Here is a 21833-nt window from a genome sequence, read left to right as displayed (position 1 = left end):
ATACTTAACTGAGATGATCATAACATCAAATTAAAATATGTAAGAATTTAATGTATTTAATCCTAAGGTCAGAAGATAGAATAGGCAACTTAATTTTTGATAGTTTTAATAAGCGGAACTGCGCCAAAAGAAGTCATCCTAAATCACATAAATAATGAAAAAATAAATTATATAAATAATTCAATCCAATAAAAAAAAAGAGTGCGAGACTCTTGTAATATTACTTATGGCAATTATGTTACATTAAGAAAATGACAGTGAAAAATCCAAATTTGTAAATATATTGAAATTTTATTACAAAATATTTCTTAAAACTTAACATTAGGTCTACAACTATTAACGCTGATTAAATATTTGATCATTTTGAATATATATACTGTAAGTATATACATATATAAGTATGTACATATACATATGCGTTGCATAAATTCAAAATGACTCAAGTCCAAGCACTTTTTAAAATCAGCTTTCTTACTACAACATATGTATGTATGTACTCGCGTATGTACTTATGCTTTTATAAAAGGGCGTATGGTTATTATAATAATAAATTTTTGGAATTAAAATGTACTTGTGTACATATGAATGCATGTACGTACATATGAGTAGGCACTTTCAGAACTTTCATTGTTTCGAGTGGGCAGATGGCAAATGGCAACCTGATCTGATCTGATCTGGTTCTGATTATGATTCTAATCTGATCTGCAGTGAGCTTAAGTTTCACTGAACTTACTCATTACAATATTCGTCAGCCCGGAAGAATCAGGCATGGACCAAGTTTAATTTCCACAACTTTACTGGAAATGCCTTCAGTTTGCTCAAATTTGCATTTCCTTCATATTGAAAGGCAAATGAGTATAATACTAAGGCTTGATGAAAACAATAAAAAAAAACCAGCTAAAAATCGATCATCACATCAACATAAAATAAAAAAATGCTTGGGCATGATCGATTGATGACAAATTACACTATGACGTTAATTGCAGAACAAAATTTTGTAAATATATTTCGAAGACTACTTTTTTAAAAAATAATATTAAGTTTTGCAAAATGGTTTTTCAAATCCAGTCTTTACATATTTTGCAATATCTCCGGTTATAAATACCCGATTCAGCGAAGCTCAAAATGCCGCCAAAAATCGTTTTAAATTTAGAAACAAAGCGATTATAGTCCAAGCTTCACCCGCATAGGGCTCCAACTTGAGATAATCCCAATGAAACTTGGTTTACAATCGATTTATGGTGTTTTGAATGTATAATTAAATTTAGATTTGACCAGATGGACTCATTAATGCAAATTAAAGCTAGAATGATTAAAATTGTATTTAATAAAAAATCAATTTATATTTGGCTTATTTAAATGACTTTTAAGCAAAAGCTTGTTTGATCGGTTTAATATAACACTAAATATTGTCAAACACATAAATCAAGATTTAAAAAAAAAAAAAAACAGCTAAAAACTTCAGTGTTTAATAAAAAAGAATCAATTTACCACTAATATTAATGGATTTTCAAATAAAATCAGAAAAGTTGGATGGGTTAGAGAATGCTTTGCAGTATTAACGAGTGTTGCAATTTATAAAACCATAAAAGGAAAATCGGGCTAACATTATTTGTACTGAATTTTTGAGCTGCCACTGGAAGAAATAAATATGTGAATTCAAAATCCATCATAAGCCATCATTACAACGGTGAATTTCGAATGTCTATATGCGTATATTACGGCGATTATTAAGTAGAATGCCCGTTGAAATATCAGCAGTTATTCGTGAAACGAGTTTTTTTGTTCTTACTATTTAAAATTAGATATGAACATGAATATTACACACATTTAAAATTACCGAGGTTGAGTTCTTTCTTTGTGCCTGCACATACATACTGGATGTGTGTGTGTGTGGTGTGTGTGTGTGGTTTGTGTGTGTGTTTGTGTACATACATACATATGTAGGTGTGTACATATATAGAGTGAATCACAGGATTTTAATTGTAGCTAATCTTAGCTATGTTTAACAATGAATTACTATTTGAATTTAACACATTTAACACTTCTAGCTTCGTCGTTGCGCATCATGCTTTATACATAAGTTAATTTCGATGTGGCATTTAGCAATTAATTGAAACATTTCTCGTAATAGGTTTAAACTTTTAAAGTACCATATATATATATATATATATATGCACATATATATATATATCGTTTGCAGTCCATTGTTGTGTGGCCCTCCTACTTGCTTGCTTGCTAATCCGGTTGCCGCAATTTAAAACTCCTTGTATTAATAATTTCCGGTAGTCTCAAGATGCACGCCTTACTGCCCAGCCTCGTCAACAGGTTCCGAAGTATTTGTTGCAGTTGCCGCGACCGTTGCAGCACATGTGGTGGCCTACAACACATGTGATTGGTGAAGTTGGTGGTGTTGCTGGTGGTTGAATCAAGCAAACGGAGCGCAGTTGCAGCGCCCGCCGGCTGCTGCTGGCACTGTCACCGCAGTTGACAGAAGTGCACCTCCAGCCAACAGGGACAGCCCATAATGTCTGGCCGCTTGTATTTGTTGCCCCAACCCTTCTCAAAGCTAATCTTCATGCTAAACCGATCAATTGGTCCCAGATGCGTCGGTTGCGACTGCTGGCTAGCCAGCACTAGAGCCCTGTTAATTAATTGGAAGGAGTCACAGTTACTATTATTTTATTATATTTAATTTCATTTCATATATTTACCTGTGTGTGTCGAAGGCTTTGAGACAGTGGCCAGGCATCACTCTGCACACCCGATCCATGCGTTCGGCCAGTGTTGGGGAATCCACGAATACGGGCACATTACTGCGATTGTATATCCACACATCGCCACCTTCCACACTTAGAGTTACACCTGCAACAAAGTCAATTACCATTTCCATTTCCACATCTATTCGTAACCGTATTCAATTGATTCTACTTACCCAGACCCACTTTTTGTCGCGTGCTTTGCACAGAATCGCGTTGATTCCCCTTGCCCTGTAATTCACGCAGACAGAGGCTCTCTCCGGCACAGTCGACGGACCCGTCTGCGTGAATATTGAGTACTGGCTTCGTGGCATGGAAGAGCTCCCCGATGCGCTGAGCCAGCTCCCAGTAGGCGATCTGGCACCACGCTTGTGTGCAGGCGCTTCCATCTAAAATTGAAAGAAAGCAGCTTAGGCTTAGTCTTAGTCTTGCTCACATTCTTAAATGCTAGCTGCGATAGATCGATTAGAAAAGGGCTTCCCAGTGTGCTTAATCTCTTCCTGACAAGTGCAAAGCAGGACAAAAAATGAAGTTTTCAGCAGATACCTCTTCCTACTTGACAGAGGAGATTCCTCCTGTCCTAGATATTGGCATAGCAGGGCTTAGGTATGTGAGTGCTTCGCTTATAGCTATTTCTGAAATATTTCGTCATATTAGTAGTCTGCTTTTGGGCGACTATTGTATTCTCAGCTAGCATGGATGAGTGACCTTTATTCTGAGTTATCTAGCTTATGGATTCTCTCAGTCTTACGGCTGTAATTGTTGCATTTTCTGTGCACTTGCAAAATTTCCTTGCAGAGACAGTTGATTTTAATGATGTGTGTGCAATTGACAAAAGCGATCGCAAAAGTCGACTAAAATAAGTATAAGAATAAGCAGATTTGTTTTGCAATTGCTTAGTCATGTTCAAGCTTGGCAGAGACCTCAAATAGTATTCCGATGTTGACAACTAAATGCCACAATATTAAGAACATAATAACTCCCTTAACTAGTGAATTTCATCATATAAAAAACATCGTTCAATTGATAGCTTATACGTTGCTCAGATGCTGACATGCAGTTGGGGGCATGGCCATATTTAATAGCATATTGATTAACAATATTATAATCGCCAGTTCTGAAAATGGACACGAAAAGATTTTGCACTTTCGCAAATTGCAGCGCGCCTCAATAAGCTCGATTTTTTACATGTGAGGCAAATTTTTGTTTTATGTTAAAATTTATAATTATTATTCTGAATTATTTATTGTTTGATATATTATTTTATTCTTAAGCTGTAGCTTTTAAAGTTCAATATTTGAAATTGCTGTCGCCTGTTAATAGACCACATTAAACAAATACAAAATTTAAAATAATTGAAAGCAACAGAATTCAGAACAGATTGAAAGTAATTGCAAATGTATGTCAACCTGGAAAAGGGGTGCAAGATTAGCAATGGGACGGATTGGTAAGTTGACGTAACTGCTATTGTAAAGCCTAGTTAAATATATGTATCTACAATATCAGTTGAGTTTACCCACAGATGTTTATTTTGTGAACCTGTATATATTAAGTTAATTTATGTACATACATAATTGAATTGCACGCATGCTCAAATACAAATACATGCATATTAAATGTGCTGGAAATTTTAATTACCTAAGTATTATCATCGAAATATGCTGAACATTAAAAAATAAGTTGCTCAGAAACCCCCTGCTGCCTGTGTGAAAATCCCATTGCTTGCAGTTCACGAGTATGGGTGAGAGAGAGGGATGGGGGAGTTGGGGGAGGGGCGTAGCAGGTTTCTGTCGCCGCTTGCTGTGGCGCCAATGCCGCCACAGTTTTGGCACCCGCCAGAGACGAACGGCGGCATTTGTTCGTATCTGAGACGATGTGATGCTTAGCGCCGCTTGTTCGCTCGGCTCTTGTTTTGTATTCTTCGTTAGATATATGTATACATAATAGTATATATATACATATACATGTGTGTTTGTGTGTAAGTACATAAAGAAGTGCGCATCCACGGGGGCTAAAGCACAACACACAACACACAACACACAACATCATCTTTAAATTTAGAACATTTTATATTCTACCTGTGCGTGTGTGTGGCCCCACAGTGTAAGTTGGTAGTTTTATTAGTGGCCACACATGTCGCTCTTGTAAGAGTGTATGTGTATTTGTATGTGTGTGTAAATACATCACACATACTTCGCGCCTGTTCAAGTCAACTTGCTCAACTCCAATTATCATCCCCTTAGCGCGAAATTAGCCCCATTTCAAACAAATATTCTATTTAAGTTGACCAATCTATTTTTGATTTTTTTTCTTCCGAAATTATGTTTTGAATTTTTCAAATACTTAATTTTTTTGTTTCGAAAATAACTGCCGCAAAAGATGATGATTCCATAAATAAAATATGTAATATATTATCAGTGCATTTCAATCACTTGCAGTTGTTGCTTATTTTAGTTGATATTATCTAATGAAAAATAAACTTTGTCAAAATCAATGCCGGTCCAATAGAAAAGTCCAACGGGTGACGTCACTTTACTATGAAGCATTAGTAAAAGAAAATTTATTTATAATTTATTACTTGATGTTCGTGTCATTTGTAACTCTTAATTTCTTCAAGTCTGTAACTCTCTTCTTGTAATTACATTAGCTTAGCTGTGTTAAGCTTTTCTTACTTCACATACGATATTCAAAGACTCGCTTATTTTTTTCATTTTCTTTTTCACTTTTCTCTCTAACGTTTTTACTTTCCTCATTACGAAACTACTAACACTTAAAAATGTCCGGCTAATCCTTTCAATAATTATTATACAATTTTACACTTTAATATCCATGGATTTATTTATTATATTCTTAATTTCATTTTTTTTTTTGTATTTAATTTCTCTTTTAATTTAAAATAATTTAATTCGTAATTCGTATTTTAGTTCTACATTGTTATTTTTAAAAATAGTGGACTGTTATTAGTTATCATTAAATAAGTTGAAAAGATAAATTTATTTAACTGTTTAAATATGGACGAAAATGTTTATACTGAAATACTAATAAATACATAAATACATATAAATTTTAATTATCTTTGGATTTAATAATTTGTATGCATTGTTTTTCTATGGTTCAAATGTATTATTTTCAATTGAATTTTTAAAAGTTTGTAATGTTTAGTCCATTTTTTTAAACTAGAAAATCTAAAAAAAAAAATTATATCAAAACTAAATGAAGACATTGCCAAAAATGTAAAGAAACAACTGCAAGCATTGCTATTTTTCCCTCTCTCTCTCTCTCTCTTTCCTCATACCATTCTCTTTATTCTTAGTTTCTGTATATTAATCATTAACATTTTGAGGTCTGGGTATCCCAATTCCTTGCACTATTTGTTGAATCATTTTACATTCGAATAACCAAAGTAATTTTATTTTTAGCATTTTATACTATTAGTTATGATTTAAGTATTAACTAAACATTTTTTTATTATTATTTAATTTTACCTCTTCAGATCGAAAGTAGAGGGTCAAGAATGTATGCGGCGAAGTTAATTTTCTGTCAGTATTTTGGAAATTGTTGGAAAATTAATTGAAATATAACAAAAAGATAGAAAATCTTTAAAGATTTCGAAAATCTATAGAAATACTTTTGGAGCTCCTTTGGCTATTCTGTCAGTGAGCACGATAAAATAAATATAAGAAAAAGACAGCAAAAACAACAGCTTTCCATTTAAGACCGCCTACCCACATCTCAACATTGTCATTAATTTAAAATATTACCAATGCTTCCCCATATATGGGAATTATATGTTATAGATTTATGTTATTTTGATTATTTTTTCCCAAATATAATAAAACTCGAAATCTAATGAGTTTCGCAAATTTGATTCAATGAACTGTTGGCACACTAAGGAAATTCCTAAACAAATGCGATGAATGCGCTTCCCATCCGAATAATGCAAAAGCTACTCTGTCATTTTTCGCTTCGAATATGCCATAAAAAAAAGTGAGAAAAAACATATTGTTCAATTTGGTGGCGGCGGCGTTGGCGGTTAGCGCCATGAATGATATCATAGTCATAATGCCACTACCTCCGTTCACCCCTCTCCCCCTCTCTAAAATCCACACAGCGTGTGGTGCCGATAACCGGCCGCAGCCAATTCACAGCCACTCCTCTCGCCCCCGCCCCGCCCGCAACACTCCACAAAACAGTTCGTAAGTGCAGATTTTTGCCTTCTACTTCGCCGTCCTCGTCGCCATCACCGTCGCCGACTCCGACGCCTCACTCTTATTCGCATTCGCCTCGCACTGTTTGTATTTGTTTTTCGCTCATTATTTATTTTCGTGTCGTTTTTGCTGTTTTCGTTTAAAAGTTAATATCAATATAGAAAGTGACGACCTGACGCGGCAAGCTGGCGCCATGAACGAACAACTGCCTGCCTGACTCGGCCCGTGCCGGCGTGCTCAAACACACGCACGCGACCGCATACACATACATACACACATACACACACGGTACATAAGCAGCACAGTGTGTATGCTTATTTATTATACTCACCATACATGCATGTATGCATGAATGTGTACAGACGTTTATATGTATAAAAATGAGCACAAAAGCGAGGAGGTTTTTTTCGCTGGCTCTTTCTCAGTGCTCAAAAAAAAAAAAAGAAAAGACGCTCCGAAGATAAGAACAAAAGAGATCAAGAAGAGGCCACGTTTCGTCCGTTCAAACAGAAACACACACTGAACTCACCTTTTCCACTAGTGGTGAAAGACTGGAGGCACTCCGCCGCCTCCTTTTTGATGATGCTCGTCGAAATGCTTCGGCTGTGGTGGGAGCCGCTGCTGCTGCTGCTGCTGCTGTTGTTGTTGTTGTTGTTGCTCTGTACGGTCCACGACGCTGACGACGACTGTTCGTTGTTGTTTTGAGTGTTTCCCTCGGAATCTGGGATTAGGGTGGACCTCTCTTCAGTTTCATAGTCAGCGAATCACAAAATTCATTAAGAAAACCTACCTGTATCTCGGAGTCTCAGCATTTTCGAGCGCTGATAAGGCGGGGGTGCGAGTTCTGCAAATGTAATCAAATATATGTATATATATAATTATCGGTCATTATCTGTGTTTAAGTAATGCAATTGCTAAAAAAAAAATTTATATAGATTTTAAATTTCAGATTCGAAGAATATCTGTGCTTATGTAATTAAATTGTTATATAAAATACATGGTTCATTTTAAATAACATTCAGGTTCGATCATTATGTGTGTTTAAAGAGTAATACGTTTTCCCCATTTTGTGGCAGGCAGCAAGCCGAAGGAACTGAAATAAGCGGATACTATATGCCATACGAAACAAGAGTGCTTAAGACAAGAGAGCTGGCTAGTGCATACCCTATACGTTGAAATATTTGCAATTCGTGCAACGGGGAAGTTATCGATAAAGTGAAAGTATCTTACTCTTGATACGAGAATCTATATACTAAGTCAATAGCTTTTTTTGTGTCTGACATCCAAGTAATCATGTGTAAAATCAGACAAAACAGAAAGGATACTCGGATATTGATGCTAATCCAGAAATGTATATATAATTAAAGGATTCGGAAATGCTTGTGTCTGCTTATTTACCATTTTCACATCTCTCTAATACCTTCTCAATCTTTTGTGATAGTTACAGGGTATATGCCATTGCACAAATTCGTAAATACTTATACATGACTGTATTTAAATGCATAACAGTTCTTAAGTCGCGAATGCCAAACTGAAAGATGCTCTGTACCCAAACCTAACAAACTTTCGTCCTCTGACAATTCTCTTTTCATCACAATACAAAATTTTAGACGAGGTTTGTCAAAAAAGTACACCGATAGAAAGGCATTATCTAATTTTAGGTAAGCTCTGAAAATCCCCTGAAACACTTCTTAAATTAAGGAAATAAATAAGTTAATAGTTACGATTCAAAAACTGAATAAATCAAGCCTGATTTTTAAGATATATTTTATTGTTCAACTTAAAATCCAAGTTAGCTTTAGGATTATAAAATGATTACCTCAATGGAAAATAGTGTTTGCCTTGCAAGCAGGTTCCATTCTTATTGACCAGTTTTTTAAAAAGTGTTTTTATAAATTACATTATATAAATTAATAAAATCTTTATAATGCTGTTATCATTAATTATTCAAATATCTAACTAATAATGCTCAAATCCAGCCGCAATATCGTTTAGATTTATCCACAAATTGAGTTGTGTACATAATAGTGTTAATAATATTAGGTAAAGCAAGTATTTTTCTTTTATTTTTATTTCATCGTTGAAATCAGAAATGAAAAGGATTCAGGTGCTCAGATGACCAGCAATTGTAGGGCAAACTCAGAATACGGATTTAACAATAAGCGATCAATAAATTAATAATTTTGTATATTAATTGTAAGCGGTGTGAAGAGTTAACCAAGACAGACACCGGGTTAAACTGCGCGTGTTTAAGACAAGCTGTGAGCGATGAGATCATGCTTCACAAAAATAGTACAATATTAGTATTCGAGAACACAACACATACAAACATATAAATACAACAGAAACCGAAGCAAAGCATAACAAAAACAATACAAAAACTAAAAACAAACCAAGAAGAAAAGTTTGTTCGATAGTGCATTACTAAAATATACCCTGTAACTAATTCCATTATGTTTTTTTCATTCTGGAATTTTGACAATATCTAAAGTAAAGTAAAGTGTTTCCAGTCATTTTTTTTTAACATTCTGTACATTCCACATTCTATAGGTATGTTGAGAATTTTTGAAATTCGCGAATATTTACTGCAATGATTTGTTTAAGTTCGTATCGATGATTTTCAAGCAAGATGAACGTCTATTTTAAAATGATTACATAGTTATACAAATTTTAACTTTAATAATTACATTTATTTTTTGTAATTCATTTTAATTTAATGCTAAAATCAAAATATTCTTTTCAATTTGTAAATTTGTCTCATTTCGCACAAAAAAAACAAAACTACTACGATCAACTGTTTGATTTAAATCAAGTGTTAATTTTGCCATTCACATGTTAACGACAATGGAGAGTCATAATGGAATCGCGAAACGTCAAGAATGATAATGTAAGAAATTTTGTGCATAGCGGAATCCGGCTATCATAGTCATTCAAATATAATTCCAAACTTCTTATACACGGACATTTTGTTTGGTATTTAATTTGTAAAACCGGTTTAATTAAGATCCGCAAGTACCTCTAAATCTTTTTCATTAAATCTATATAATTATAATGTATATTAGAATCAACAAACATTTTAGGGGACTGTAAGAAATTTCCACTTTTAAATGAGCTTCTCGTTTGCAATATGATACTGTACAAGTTGTTATAATTTAATCGACAATCGATAAGCAATGAGCCGTAGATAGGCCTAGCACATTATATCGATACAATCTATATATTTCCAAGCATTTTTAAGAGTCAGCTGGGAGATATATTTAGATAGATTCTAAAGAGCTTAAAGTTGAAGTGCCATTCTGTTGTATTAATAATATTCTTTTACTCATATTTAACTATTAGGTATAAACATCACTTTGCTTATAGGCTAGATATCATCACAGCCAAATACTTCATTTTCACATTTTGTTTAGCATTTTTTTGGTCGATTATAATAATCAAAGTAGATCACTTAAGGTTATTTATGAGCACAATTAATTTAACTTTAACTACGTCCGACACAAACAAGTATTTTAATTAAAAACACACATTAAAAACAAGAGAAACAAATTTACTTGTCAAAATATAAAATTAAGCAACAACTTCTATTGTGATGCATTTAAAAACAAAAACAAAACTTTGAGTGCTAATGTAATTAAACATTATAATACAGAAATAAAGAGTGTTCTACTAGAACATACCCTGCTCGCAGCCAAACTGTCAAAGACAGACAGAAGGACATGACTATACATTACTAAAGCAAAAATACATAATTTAATTGATTCGATTGTTAACACTCATCGAAAATACATTTAAATTGATTCATACTATAGATTCCTCTTCGTAGCTTATTTAATATCAATTATTAATAACTGACGCAAAATTGGAATCCTATTAAAAAATTTGTTTTAAAAGAGTTATTCACTATATTTGGTATTTGTGAGATCCCGAAAACGTTTTTTTTTCATACGAAGGCTTTTATATTAAATTTGAAATGTAATCGCCTTTAGTTTAGTATGGTATACCCCAATGCTTCATTTAATAGCTGAGGGGAATTATAAAAGGCAGCAAGCAACTTGCGCGGAGCCAGACCAAACATCAGCAGCGTCGAAATAGAAATAAATATAAATAAATAATGTTTGCATATCAGCCGAAGCACCACCACACCACCGCACCACTGGGGACATTTTATTGGCGCACAACAAGTCGTTTGATGTGCGGCACTTGCCGCTCTGGGAGCGGAGGAAGCTGGCGCTACACACGTCAGCAGAGCAGAGGCAGAGTGTTGGTGTGCCTGGCTGGTTAGCTCCATTACCAGTTAAACCTGATTACGTTTGCTACCCCGCCTCACTCCTCCCTCTCTCCAACGCTCGAACAATTCTTGAAGAGCTAACACGAAAAAAGCCAAGCCAAAAGCGAAGGGAGCAGCAGTAAAATTCCAACATCGCCTTAATCACAACACGATGGCTGGCATCCGATCGATCGTCGAGCAGACCGCTAAAAATCAAGTGATTTTTGCTCACCTCGGCTGTATTCACCTGTATTCAACGACATTATTTGATTGATGGGATCGTGTTTGCACAAAATGAAAGAGAAAAATGAACGCTGCATTCGATAGCGATATTTTCATATCGATGTCGACCATGACAATACCCTATCTATTATTCATGTTTCAGTGGGTCAAACTTGAATGGGAATCGGAATGGGAGCCGCATGCTTACCAACTGAGATTCAGAATCAGCATCGTAATCAGAACTTAAATTCAATTATACATACACAAATCGCAAGCAAAATTCTTTTCGGCTTAACACCCTGGTTACAAGCTTCTCCACAAAATTATACTACCCCCGGGAAGGAAATGGTTATATTCACATTATAAAAAAAATAGTAAAAGATTACCAGCAATCTACCATTCCAATTTGTTGACTTTATCTTTAAAATTGTGTGCAAATAAATGGGTTTTAACAAGGGATATCTGACGTAGGCGTATAAAAGCTTATGTATAAGCGTATATTGTGTAAGCTTCACTAGTTTCAAGGGCCCCGAATAGTGGGGTTTCAGTCCACTAATAATGCGAGACATTGGTCATGGGTCAGCCTTCGAAGGTTTATCGAGAATTTCCCATTTGTAGAGACTCCCGAACTTAAATTGTATTGAGGATATGAGTGGAAAACATTTCTCGTTAGGATGGCGCTAGTGGCAAACATTTCTGGCAGTTGGGGGGGAGCTGTGAAATGTCGTATTGCAATGGTCTTAAATCTGACCATCTGAAATCCAAAACTGGATGATTCAATGAACAATGCTTTTTGCCAAAAAAAAAATGCAATCAACAGCAAAAGGTCGTTTCATGGTCAATCCATATTTATTGAATATGCGAAAATTGTAGTATGTCAGAGAAAGTTAAAATTTGTTTTCCCAAAATCGATTTGTAATTGATTGGCGTGAAAATTGTCAAGATAAAATGTTCAATCACGCAATGTACAAAAATAACTTTTTAATTTAAATTTCGTAGAATTGGAAAAAAATATTTATGGTTAAGATAATTTTTGATGGACTGAAATAAATGATAAAGAGTAGAACATTTAAAAAAAAAAAGACTACGTGATTCTAAAACTGTAAATGATATACATTTTTGTGATTTGTTTGGACGAATGTATGTGTATCGGAAATATATTGACTCAAAACATCGAAACATCTTTGGAAAAAGTCATCAGTAAGTTAAGCCTTTCAAAGTTTGTGACTTTAAAACATATTCAAAATCAGTCAAATACTGTGGGTGACATCCATTTACATTTTGAGAAAAATATGAAACTTTTTTCTAGTTGCACACAAAACTGTTGTTGAATTGTACAAAATCGACCTGATATGAAAATCGTCACGAATAGTTTAAAAGGTGAAAGTTTTCATAGTTTTTAGATATAAATTCTAAATATATGAAGATAAAAAATATTAAAAAAAAAAAACTGGAGTTTAGTTTTTTCTATTTTTGAGAATTTAATTTTTTATAATAGAAAATATTGCAAAACGTAGAAATGCAAGCCCAGATTCACAAAAAAAATCCTTTCTTGAGATCCAGAAAATCCAATATAATTAACAAAAAATCTAATATTGGAGTTGTACACAAGTGGTTTTTAGAAATATAAGGTGAGTTACACTTGACGCCAAAAGTATAGTACATTTAAAAAATTCGCGTTTTTTTCAGAGTGTAATTTGTCTACTACTTATTATTTTCGAACCCTCTGCCATGAATGCAATAGACTTAATCATGTAATCTGTTAAGTTTGTTTGTAGTTTATCTGCGATGTCAGCATCGGCCACGCCCACCTCCGCCTCCAGCAGGCGCTCAGCCCATAAAAATCATAAATGGCTATAACTTCTGCCCTCATAATCGCCAAAAGGGATATTTCTGAAAGTCTGGACCGATAAAACCGCATATCTCCCACAATTTTAAAGATAGTCATAGTTAGCTGATTTCAAGGATTTACATTTTCAGGCCACGCCCGCATAGCATACATCTGCCAGAATTTTAAAGTCAAAATTTGAACATAGATGACCAGGAATGTGTTTCAGAGATTGGTAGATTTGGTAACACAAACCCTAATTTTGGCACATGCTATCGGCTGGTATTACTTATTGGTATCAGAGCATTTCGCAGTTATTTCAAGTTAAAATGCATAAGTATAAATTTGTGTTTTTAATTTAATTTATTTTCGTTTTGTATATTTTTCTACATGAACCTACCTGAATCGATGGGGTAAGTCATGCGATACCAGTGCAGTGGGTTGCAGCAGACGTAGACGTAATCGAGTGCACTGGGGCAAGTAGGATGTCGCCTCAGTTCGTCGGCATTCCTGAGTTCGGGCCAGAAGAAGAGCCTGCATGTGAAGACGTGCTGCAGCTGGTCGCTGGGCGAGTTGGACTTGATCAGGATGCACTGGAGATAGCTTGTCGTCGAGGCTGATGATGATGTGAGGCCGCCGTTGCACTTGGGATGCGGCGTTGGTGGTTCGACACGACTTTTCACCGCTTGGATTAGATCGGCGATTTGTTTGCTCTTCAGCTTCTTCCACAGCGCCTCGAAGCTTTGGTAGTACAGCAGATTGGTAGCAGGTTGCCGCAGCAAGTTGCACGTTGAGCTGGGACGCTGACGACTCAGCAGTATTTGGCGTCTGCTGTCCGCTGATCCACTGCTCGAGGAGGAGTCTGTCGTTGTCTCGCCGCCGCCGCAACAGTTGCGCAGAAACATGTTTGCCGCTGACATCGCAAAGGATGCCGCACTTGCCGCACTCGCCGCTGTGGCACAAACAGGACCGTTTTCGTCGCTTAATATGCCGGCGCCAGCATTTGCGTAGTTGCAACCATTCTCGGTATAAGAATAGCTCGAATATTCGTCGATCGCTGCTGCTTCGGTTGCCAATTGATGCTGATGCTGCTGCTGCTGATCCTGGATTTGTGGCAAATAGCATATTGTGTAGCTGGGGAGTGGTGGTTGTGGTGGTGGTGTTGTCCTCGTGGTATAGCACGTGTGCAGCTGAAGGTGGCGTTGATGTTGAGGGTGAGGCGGCTGTGGTTGCTGTTTGGGCATTATCTGTTTCCCATATGCATCGCACGTTGCCCCGGTGTTCTCTGACGCATAACGCCATAGTTCTCTTCTTTTCTTGTCGCTTGGGAATCTCATGGAGGGACATCAAGTTTTTTGGTAACATCGATCCTTATCGTATGCGCATTATTTGAATTTATCAAATTTGTTTAAAGTCGAGGCTTTGCTTTGCTGCTGATGCTTGGCTGATGATATGTCCGGTGGGTCTTGATTCCTAGTTTCGTTAACTATTAAACAAACAAGCCAACACATAAATATATTACATATATATTATATATGTATATATGTATATTTATTTTCGATTTTGACTAGAGCGCCGATTCGCGGTTTTTAATTTTCTTTATTATCTCGTTCAATAGGCTTTCAGCCGTGATATGCTCGTGTTGGTAATTTATTGTTTTGTTCTCTGCAATAAAAAAAGGAGAAAATCAATTGATTAATTTTTGACTCGACACGTAATCACAATTATAGGCAAGTAAGAATGCTATATATATACAGAGAGAGAACGAGAGAGAGAGTGAGGGACAGAGAGAGAGAGCTCGACTCGGGCACACCCTGTACCCAAGTATTTTCCTATAGCTTACATGACGTCCTACACTCAGAAATAAAATTGAGCTGCATTTTTGAAAAGCGCCTTAAAAAGTTTATCTTGTGTCTAGGAATAATTTCTAAATATATTCTAAATTTTTTTTAATTAGAAAGTCTTCCTTTGCTGTGAAATATATCTTTTAATAATTGAAAATATATTTCTAAGAAGTATAGATGCAAGTCAAGATTCTTAGAAAACATATTTTTGAAAAACTAAGAACATATTGTGGTAGATATTAATAGTATAAGCAAAGCTAATTTTAAAGTTATTTGTACATATATGAAAAGACTACATTTACGAAAAATGTACCCTGGAATTAAGAAAGAACTCTGGAATTTAGATATATAGTTTCTGAATAATAGGATGAGTAACCGAAATGGTTTCTGGATTTTATGGCTTTTTTCTATTTGTCAGAAAAATACTGCATTGTATTTATATGAATGATAATATACTGTACAAAGCTAAATATTTGGTTGTTGGCCATTGTTAGCTAAAATGCCATTAATTCGCTGAAGCGTTGAATCTTTTTTTTTTTGTAATTCATTAGTTTGACTCAATGATGCATTACGTTCTATGACGAGAAACTAAGGATAATCAGATAACTTTCAAGATTTCTTAGGGTCGTTTTTCTGTTTGAAGACAATCAACACATTTCATTCTCGACATCTCACTTTCCAACATTGATTTATGGCTATTAATAACCAATGAATCGACATTATAATATTGAAATTTAAATATACCAAATTAAGAAATTCATATGGATTAAATTCTATACCAATATCCTGGCATCTTCGTTTATGATTGTTAATTAAGTAATTTAAAGCGTATTTTTTTGCATTCGATAATCTCCTCACCTAATCAATAAAGCTTTTTCCAACACTCAAAAAGATCTCAGACAAATAAGACGGAAAATATTGCATCAGCTCTGAGTTTATAATAGGGATAGTTTTTGTTACGAAATTAAAAATATGTATCTTTACTTGAGGCTTTTATTGTTATCGATTTTTATCGATATTGGAAACCTTTGAGGTAGTTATCGAGAAAATTAATTAAACTGGAAGATTTAAAATCTCTAGCTCCTATATTCTTTACTAAATTGACTCGGTTGTTGATTTATTTATTTATTGCCGACGAATAACATTTAATAATAAGCATTTAAATACTCCCTAAAATCTTTTTTATATAGTGTTATTTTATTTCAAATATTCAAATAAATTTCTATTTGTATTTTTCTGTGTTGAATGATATTAGTCGACATTAATTAAATAAATAATTTAATTAATTATGCATTGATACTTGAAAATACATTTTTCGGATACATTTCGAGAAAATTCCGCTTTAAGCTTTTTTATAAAAGTCCAATTCACATATCTTTGCGGAATGTTATTTCATTCCCGAGTTATTTTGCAGTTTTTGTCAATCATAAATAAATTCTACGTTTCTCAACCGATTACGAATTAACCTCCATTTATTTATATTATTCCTACCGAAATGGAAGGCTTCATATTTGAAATTGTACTTTTTTTTATTACATTATCGGAAATCGCTTTTTATCGGGAAAAGTTATTGATCCAGTTTAATACAGAGCTCTCCCTTCTATCTCATTAATCAATTTTAATGGGTATTTAGCTAAAAATAATATTATTATGCAACTTTTAACTTCTTAGCTGTCATGCTTTCAGCCTAATCAGATTATAAAATCATATGTATATATATAATTATATATTGATTATAGATTTCCGGTAATGTTTCCGACCTTGGCGTCAAATTTCTCAAGTAACTTTAAGCTAATTAATTAAAGTAATGATTTTAGAACATCTTTATATGGAAACCTTGACAGTTTGAAGCAAATTGAACAAAAGTTTCGTTTTTTTTTTATTGCTGAATGCCAATTGCATTCATTTTTCATATGTAAGCACTTTCTTCATAGGCCAAAAAATGGATAATTTTTTTAAATAATAGAAATGTTATGTTAGTGAATCTTTTTACATTTTTTTTTTAACTAGTTGTAAGAGCTCAATTTAATAGTAGTAAAATTAGAAAAATAAAAGGCAATAATAAGTACATTTTATTGCAGGAAAAGAAGTGCAACCAGTGAAAAAAACACATTTTTGACAGTGTCTAAGTTAAGTTAAGTTTACTTAATAAATCTTAATTATTTTTTAATTAGTTGTAGGAACTCCATTTAATTGTAGCGAAATAAGAAAAATGTATACACAAAATATATGGCAACAATAGAGAACACAGATCTATGAAAAACCGATCGAAACACGATGAAAACCAAAAAATATACTCGCAAAGCATTTTTGACAAATTTATTGGAATTTTTAAAAAATTTCGGCATAGGAATTAAATTGACTGAGAATATTTCAACTTCCTTTTTTTCTATTGAACAGCTCAAAAGTGCCGCACAAGGAAAGAAGAGGAGAGGGGAGGAGAAACAATGCGCAGGAGTAATCAGGAGAGGAAAGGAAAGAAGAGGATCAGGGTAGCAGCGTCACTCACACAGCCACAGACAGAGATGAGGTTGCCAGAGTTAACAGAGCCCAAACACAAAAAAACTGTGGCTGGCCCCCTACGATCATCATCATCATCAGCAGGCAGGCAGAAAAGCAGGCATTTCTTGCGTTCCTTATCTCGACGACGACAGTGGCGCCGACGCCAACATGACGGCACACACACACACATATATATATATATATATACATGCCTATTTATGTACAATGTATAAACATATCTATATGCATGGATGTATGTGCGTATATATACATACATACGTATAGAAGCATACTCACACACACACTTACTCAATTTGCTTGCGTGCCAGCAGCGAAGGCAAAGCAAAAGGCAGCGACTCGACGCGAGAGGCGAGACGGCAATGAGGCACAGGCGCCACAGTGGGCGCCACTGACGTAAACGTAATAAAAGAAATAATAGTAACGATGTCGGCGGCGGCGTCGTCGTCGCAATGGCGCCAGCAATATAAACTTATATCAGACAGACACGAACAGCGAACAGCGACAACGACAACGACGACAGCGCCAGAGAGCTACAGTTAATGCTACACCGACCGACGGATAGACGGACGGGCGGACGGACTGACGGTCGTTTGGTTCGTCGTTCGTTCGTTCGGTCTTTTTGTTAGCCGGTTTGACAAGTTGAAGAATCAACTATTTGTGAGGTGAATTGAAACGAGAGAGAGCGAGAGAGGATGGAGAGAGACCAGAGAGAGTGAAGGCAAGTGCACAGGAGAACGGAGCGTATTGTCAGTGTGTGTGTGTATACGAAAACATATGTGTATGCTTTAACGAGTATGCGTGTTTGTGTGTGTGTGAGAACGAAAACACATTTCCGAATTCTTCTGAAAATTCAACAAGTATAAAAACGTGAGTCTGTGATTGTACTCGAGCAGGGGAGGTGGGGTATGCTGCACAATGTGGAACAAAGAAAACACACAAATGATGTACACCGAGAGCATATTATTATTGCCAGAAACACAACAAAATTGCAATTTGCACACATACATACATATATCCATGTATATGTGCACATCTGTGTGTTCATTCGCGCACTTGTCGGCTGTCTTGCACAACTCAATCTATACATATAAGCAAGTGTGTACATGTGTGTGTATTTGACATTTGTTGGCGCCACTCACACCCACACTAAAACAATGTAATGGCGCCGGTTTAAGTTCACACACACACAAATGCACATACATGAAAGAATACTATAATACAAAAAAAAAAGTGCTTACGTACATATATACATACATATTTGCATGAGAATATATGTAAAATTTGTACATAGATATTGCATTTTATTTTTATATTATTTTTTATTGCATTTTAAGCAACTCGTCTTTTTACTTTGAAGAAACTGCAATTAAATGTCTTCACTGGGTTTTCTTGAAAATCTTCGAAATGCAACACTGGCAACACTTTTGATCCACATATCTATTTTTCGTCTTCTTCTTGACAAATAAAAAAAATTTGATGCGTTTCCTGTTAAAGGCTGTTCTTGTGATTAATGACTATGAATGAATACAGTTAATGCATTTTGATAAATATTATGGCAACGATCGAAGATATCGTTTATCGATATTATTTTCGTTGAAATTAGCCCGCTAATAAAAACGGTAAAAGATAAGCAAATTCACAAATTATATTTACACATATACACATACATATATCTTTAGATAGGCTCTTTATATTTGTTTGATCAACTTAACGGAGTGCGCTAGAGACTATGTAGCTTTATTCTATTGCATAGAAAGTGTGCCTAATGCTTTTCGGATTTTAAGGTCAGGTTGATCTTTTAAAGATTATTATTATTAATAATTGGGATTCATGCACTGCGACCCAGCAAATCTATTATGCCCCCTTCTGAGCCTATCGCTCTTTTATCAACCCCTTCTCCCGCACGAATGTAAAAATCTGGTCTGGTTGAGTGTTTCTAAGCTCATCCTCACGATACTTCATCTTTTCCTACCTAAGGCTTTTTTGTTTTCACAAAACCGGCATAGTTCGCTACTAAAAAATACCTAATTTAGATAGGTGACTTCTTTGTCTACAACGTGCTGTAAATAGACCGCTGAGTATACTAAACCTATTCTTTCCTTCGTATTTTACCTTCTTAAATCGCTCATGATTATAGCCATCCAGAAGACATTTGGCTTGAAGGAGATCTGGTGCTTCTGCCCAGTTCCCTTGTCGCCTGTCTTTCTTCGTTTCTATGTTACAGTCGCATTGTGTCTTCCTATGCTACAAAACGTTCTGGTCCTGTTAGATAATATGCTCTCAATACTCTCCGACCCATTTTCACTTGCTCATCAGCCTATTCATTCCTCGCTATATCCTTGTGACCCGAGACCCATCATAGGATAAGCCAATTGTGGGCTCCAAGTTGGTCAAGCTTGAGTCATGTCTCTCTCCGTCCTCTTAAAAGCATTCATTGCAGCTTAACTGTCGGATAGCATAGTTATGTCCGTATTCTGATAGTCATTTATCAGTTTGAAATTCGCACATTTGCTTATTGCACACACCTTAGCTTGAAACATGCTAGTGTGAAAGAAGTTGTTCATCTCTTTGGCTTAGTGATTGCCCCAACCCCTTCTGCCGACATCCTTAATAGCATCACTTTGTGTTGGACTCTTATATGATGAAGTGGAGTGCGTTCCATTAAGGCTTCGAAGGGCATTGTTGGGCAGGTGCGCATTGCTCCTGGAGCACGCTGATATTGTATTTTGTACATGGGTGCGAAAGTTTAGTCTACTTTCAAGTGTGACTCCGATGTATTTTACCTCCCTTATTGTTTCTAATGGGGTTCTTGAAAGCCATATTTGCTTCATTCTCTGTAACTTATATTTTCTTATAAAGGGGGCCATGACTGTTTAGGATTTAGGTTGAGGCCGAACACCAGTCACTCGATATCCAAGCCGATCCCCTACATTGAATACTCGGGCTCACAAGTCTTCTAAGTAGTTCGTTTACTAACAGGCTCCAGATTAGTGGAGACAATAAGCCCCCTTGGGGACATTCTTCAGTGTGTCTGAGTTTGCTTATTTTAATCTTAAAATTGCGCGAGAAGTAAAGGTTTCAGCGATTCAAACTACCAGTTACATCGAGGTAATATCGACTTATTATCTTAGCACTTTATTTAAAGCAGACATGTTTGCGTAAATATTGTCTGTCAGAAGTGAATAGCTTGAGGCCATCGAAAAAAATGAAGATTTCTTAGGAAATCGAGAATGATATTTTTCTCTCTGTAATTGTTATTTGTTACCAAAATCAGGAAAAAACAAAAGAAACCCAACAGTCCCAAAATTTATTCGTAACATTTAAGATTAGTAAATTTCTTTGAAAGAAATTGAAAAAAAGTCAAATTTTGATTGGTTGTTAAAATATGTTTTTATCTCAGATTATAAACATATTTTAAATAAATTAGAAAACTTATATACAATAATTAAACAAATTTTTTTTGCACGTAAAATGAAAAAAAAAAAACTTTTTTTGTCAAAACACTTTTTTGACAAACAGTATATCGACGACCGACATTCGATATCGATAAACATGTGCGCATGGACATAGATCCAATTGGGAAAAGGGGATAACTATTTGTATATATAACAATTTTTTATTTATATGGTTTATGGACATATTCAATTTTTCAGAAACACTAAATACGAATGCCCGAAAATTATCAGTATAGAGAAGTCTTATCGTTTTTATAAATAGTAATTGCATAATTTCGATAATAATCGGTTGACAATATTACTTGAATAATACAATACTGGAAAGAAAATGTTTATTACTTACTTTGTTAAATTGGGTTTATCCAAATATATCCGTAATATCGCGCGTTTGTATTAAATACATCAATCTTATGGGTTATTTCTTGCAGTGCTTTGCAATTTATGATATATTTTTATTCTGATATGTATTTGGTTTCTTTTTCAGTACACTTTTTTTTGATTACATATTCCTAAATATGATAAAAACACATTGATATTTTTAGCATTATATTATTTGTTATCACGGCATATTAAGATTGATTTTCGAGCGCTGAGCTTGTTTATTTTATAATTATTTTTGAAGTAGGCGCTTTCAGCGATCGACATTTTTCTGCTTCTTTCTTTTTGACTAGTCAGCAGCTTTTTTTTTTTAGGTCTACTACTCAAATTACACACACACATATATACA

General features: G+C 34.9%; 1 protein-coding gene across 1 annotated transcript; it reads right to left on the bottom strand.

Annotated features, from left to right (window-relative positions):
• Positions 1-271: 271 nt before the first annotated feature.
• On the bottom strand, positions 272-21594 carry LOC6563716 (mothers against decapentaplegic homolog 6). The gene is made up of 7 exons (XM_001990753.2): positions 21450-21594; positions 13685-14949; positions 7758-7811; positions 7497-7688; positions 2936-3148; positions 2715-2865; positions 272-2644 (listed from the first exon to the last, which is right to left on the bottom strand). The coding sequence occupies exons 2-7, from the start codon at positions 14619-14621 to the stop codon at positions 2479-2481; spliced, it is 1713 nt and encodes a 570-aa protein (XP_001990789.2). The 5' UTR covers positions 14622-14949; positions 21450-21594; the 3' UTR covers positions 272-2478.
• Between the last annotated feature and the right edge of the window lie 239 nt (positions 21595-21833).

This window comes from Drosophila grimshawi, unplaced genomic scaffold, assembly GCF_018153295.1.
Source record: "Drosophila grimshawi isolate 15287-2541.00 unplaced genomic scaffold, ASM1815329v1 contig_733, whole genome shotgun sequence".
In the NCBI taxonomy this organism is placed as follows: Eukaryota; Metazoa; Arthropoda; class Insecta; order Diptera; family Drosophilidae; genus Drosophila; species Drosophila grimshawi.
This window is presented reverse-complemented; position numbering and strand designations above follow the sequence as displayed.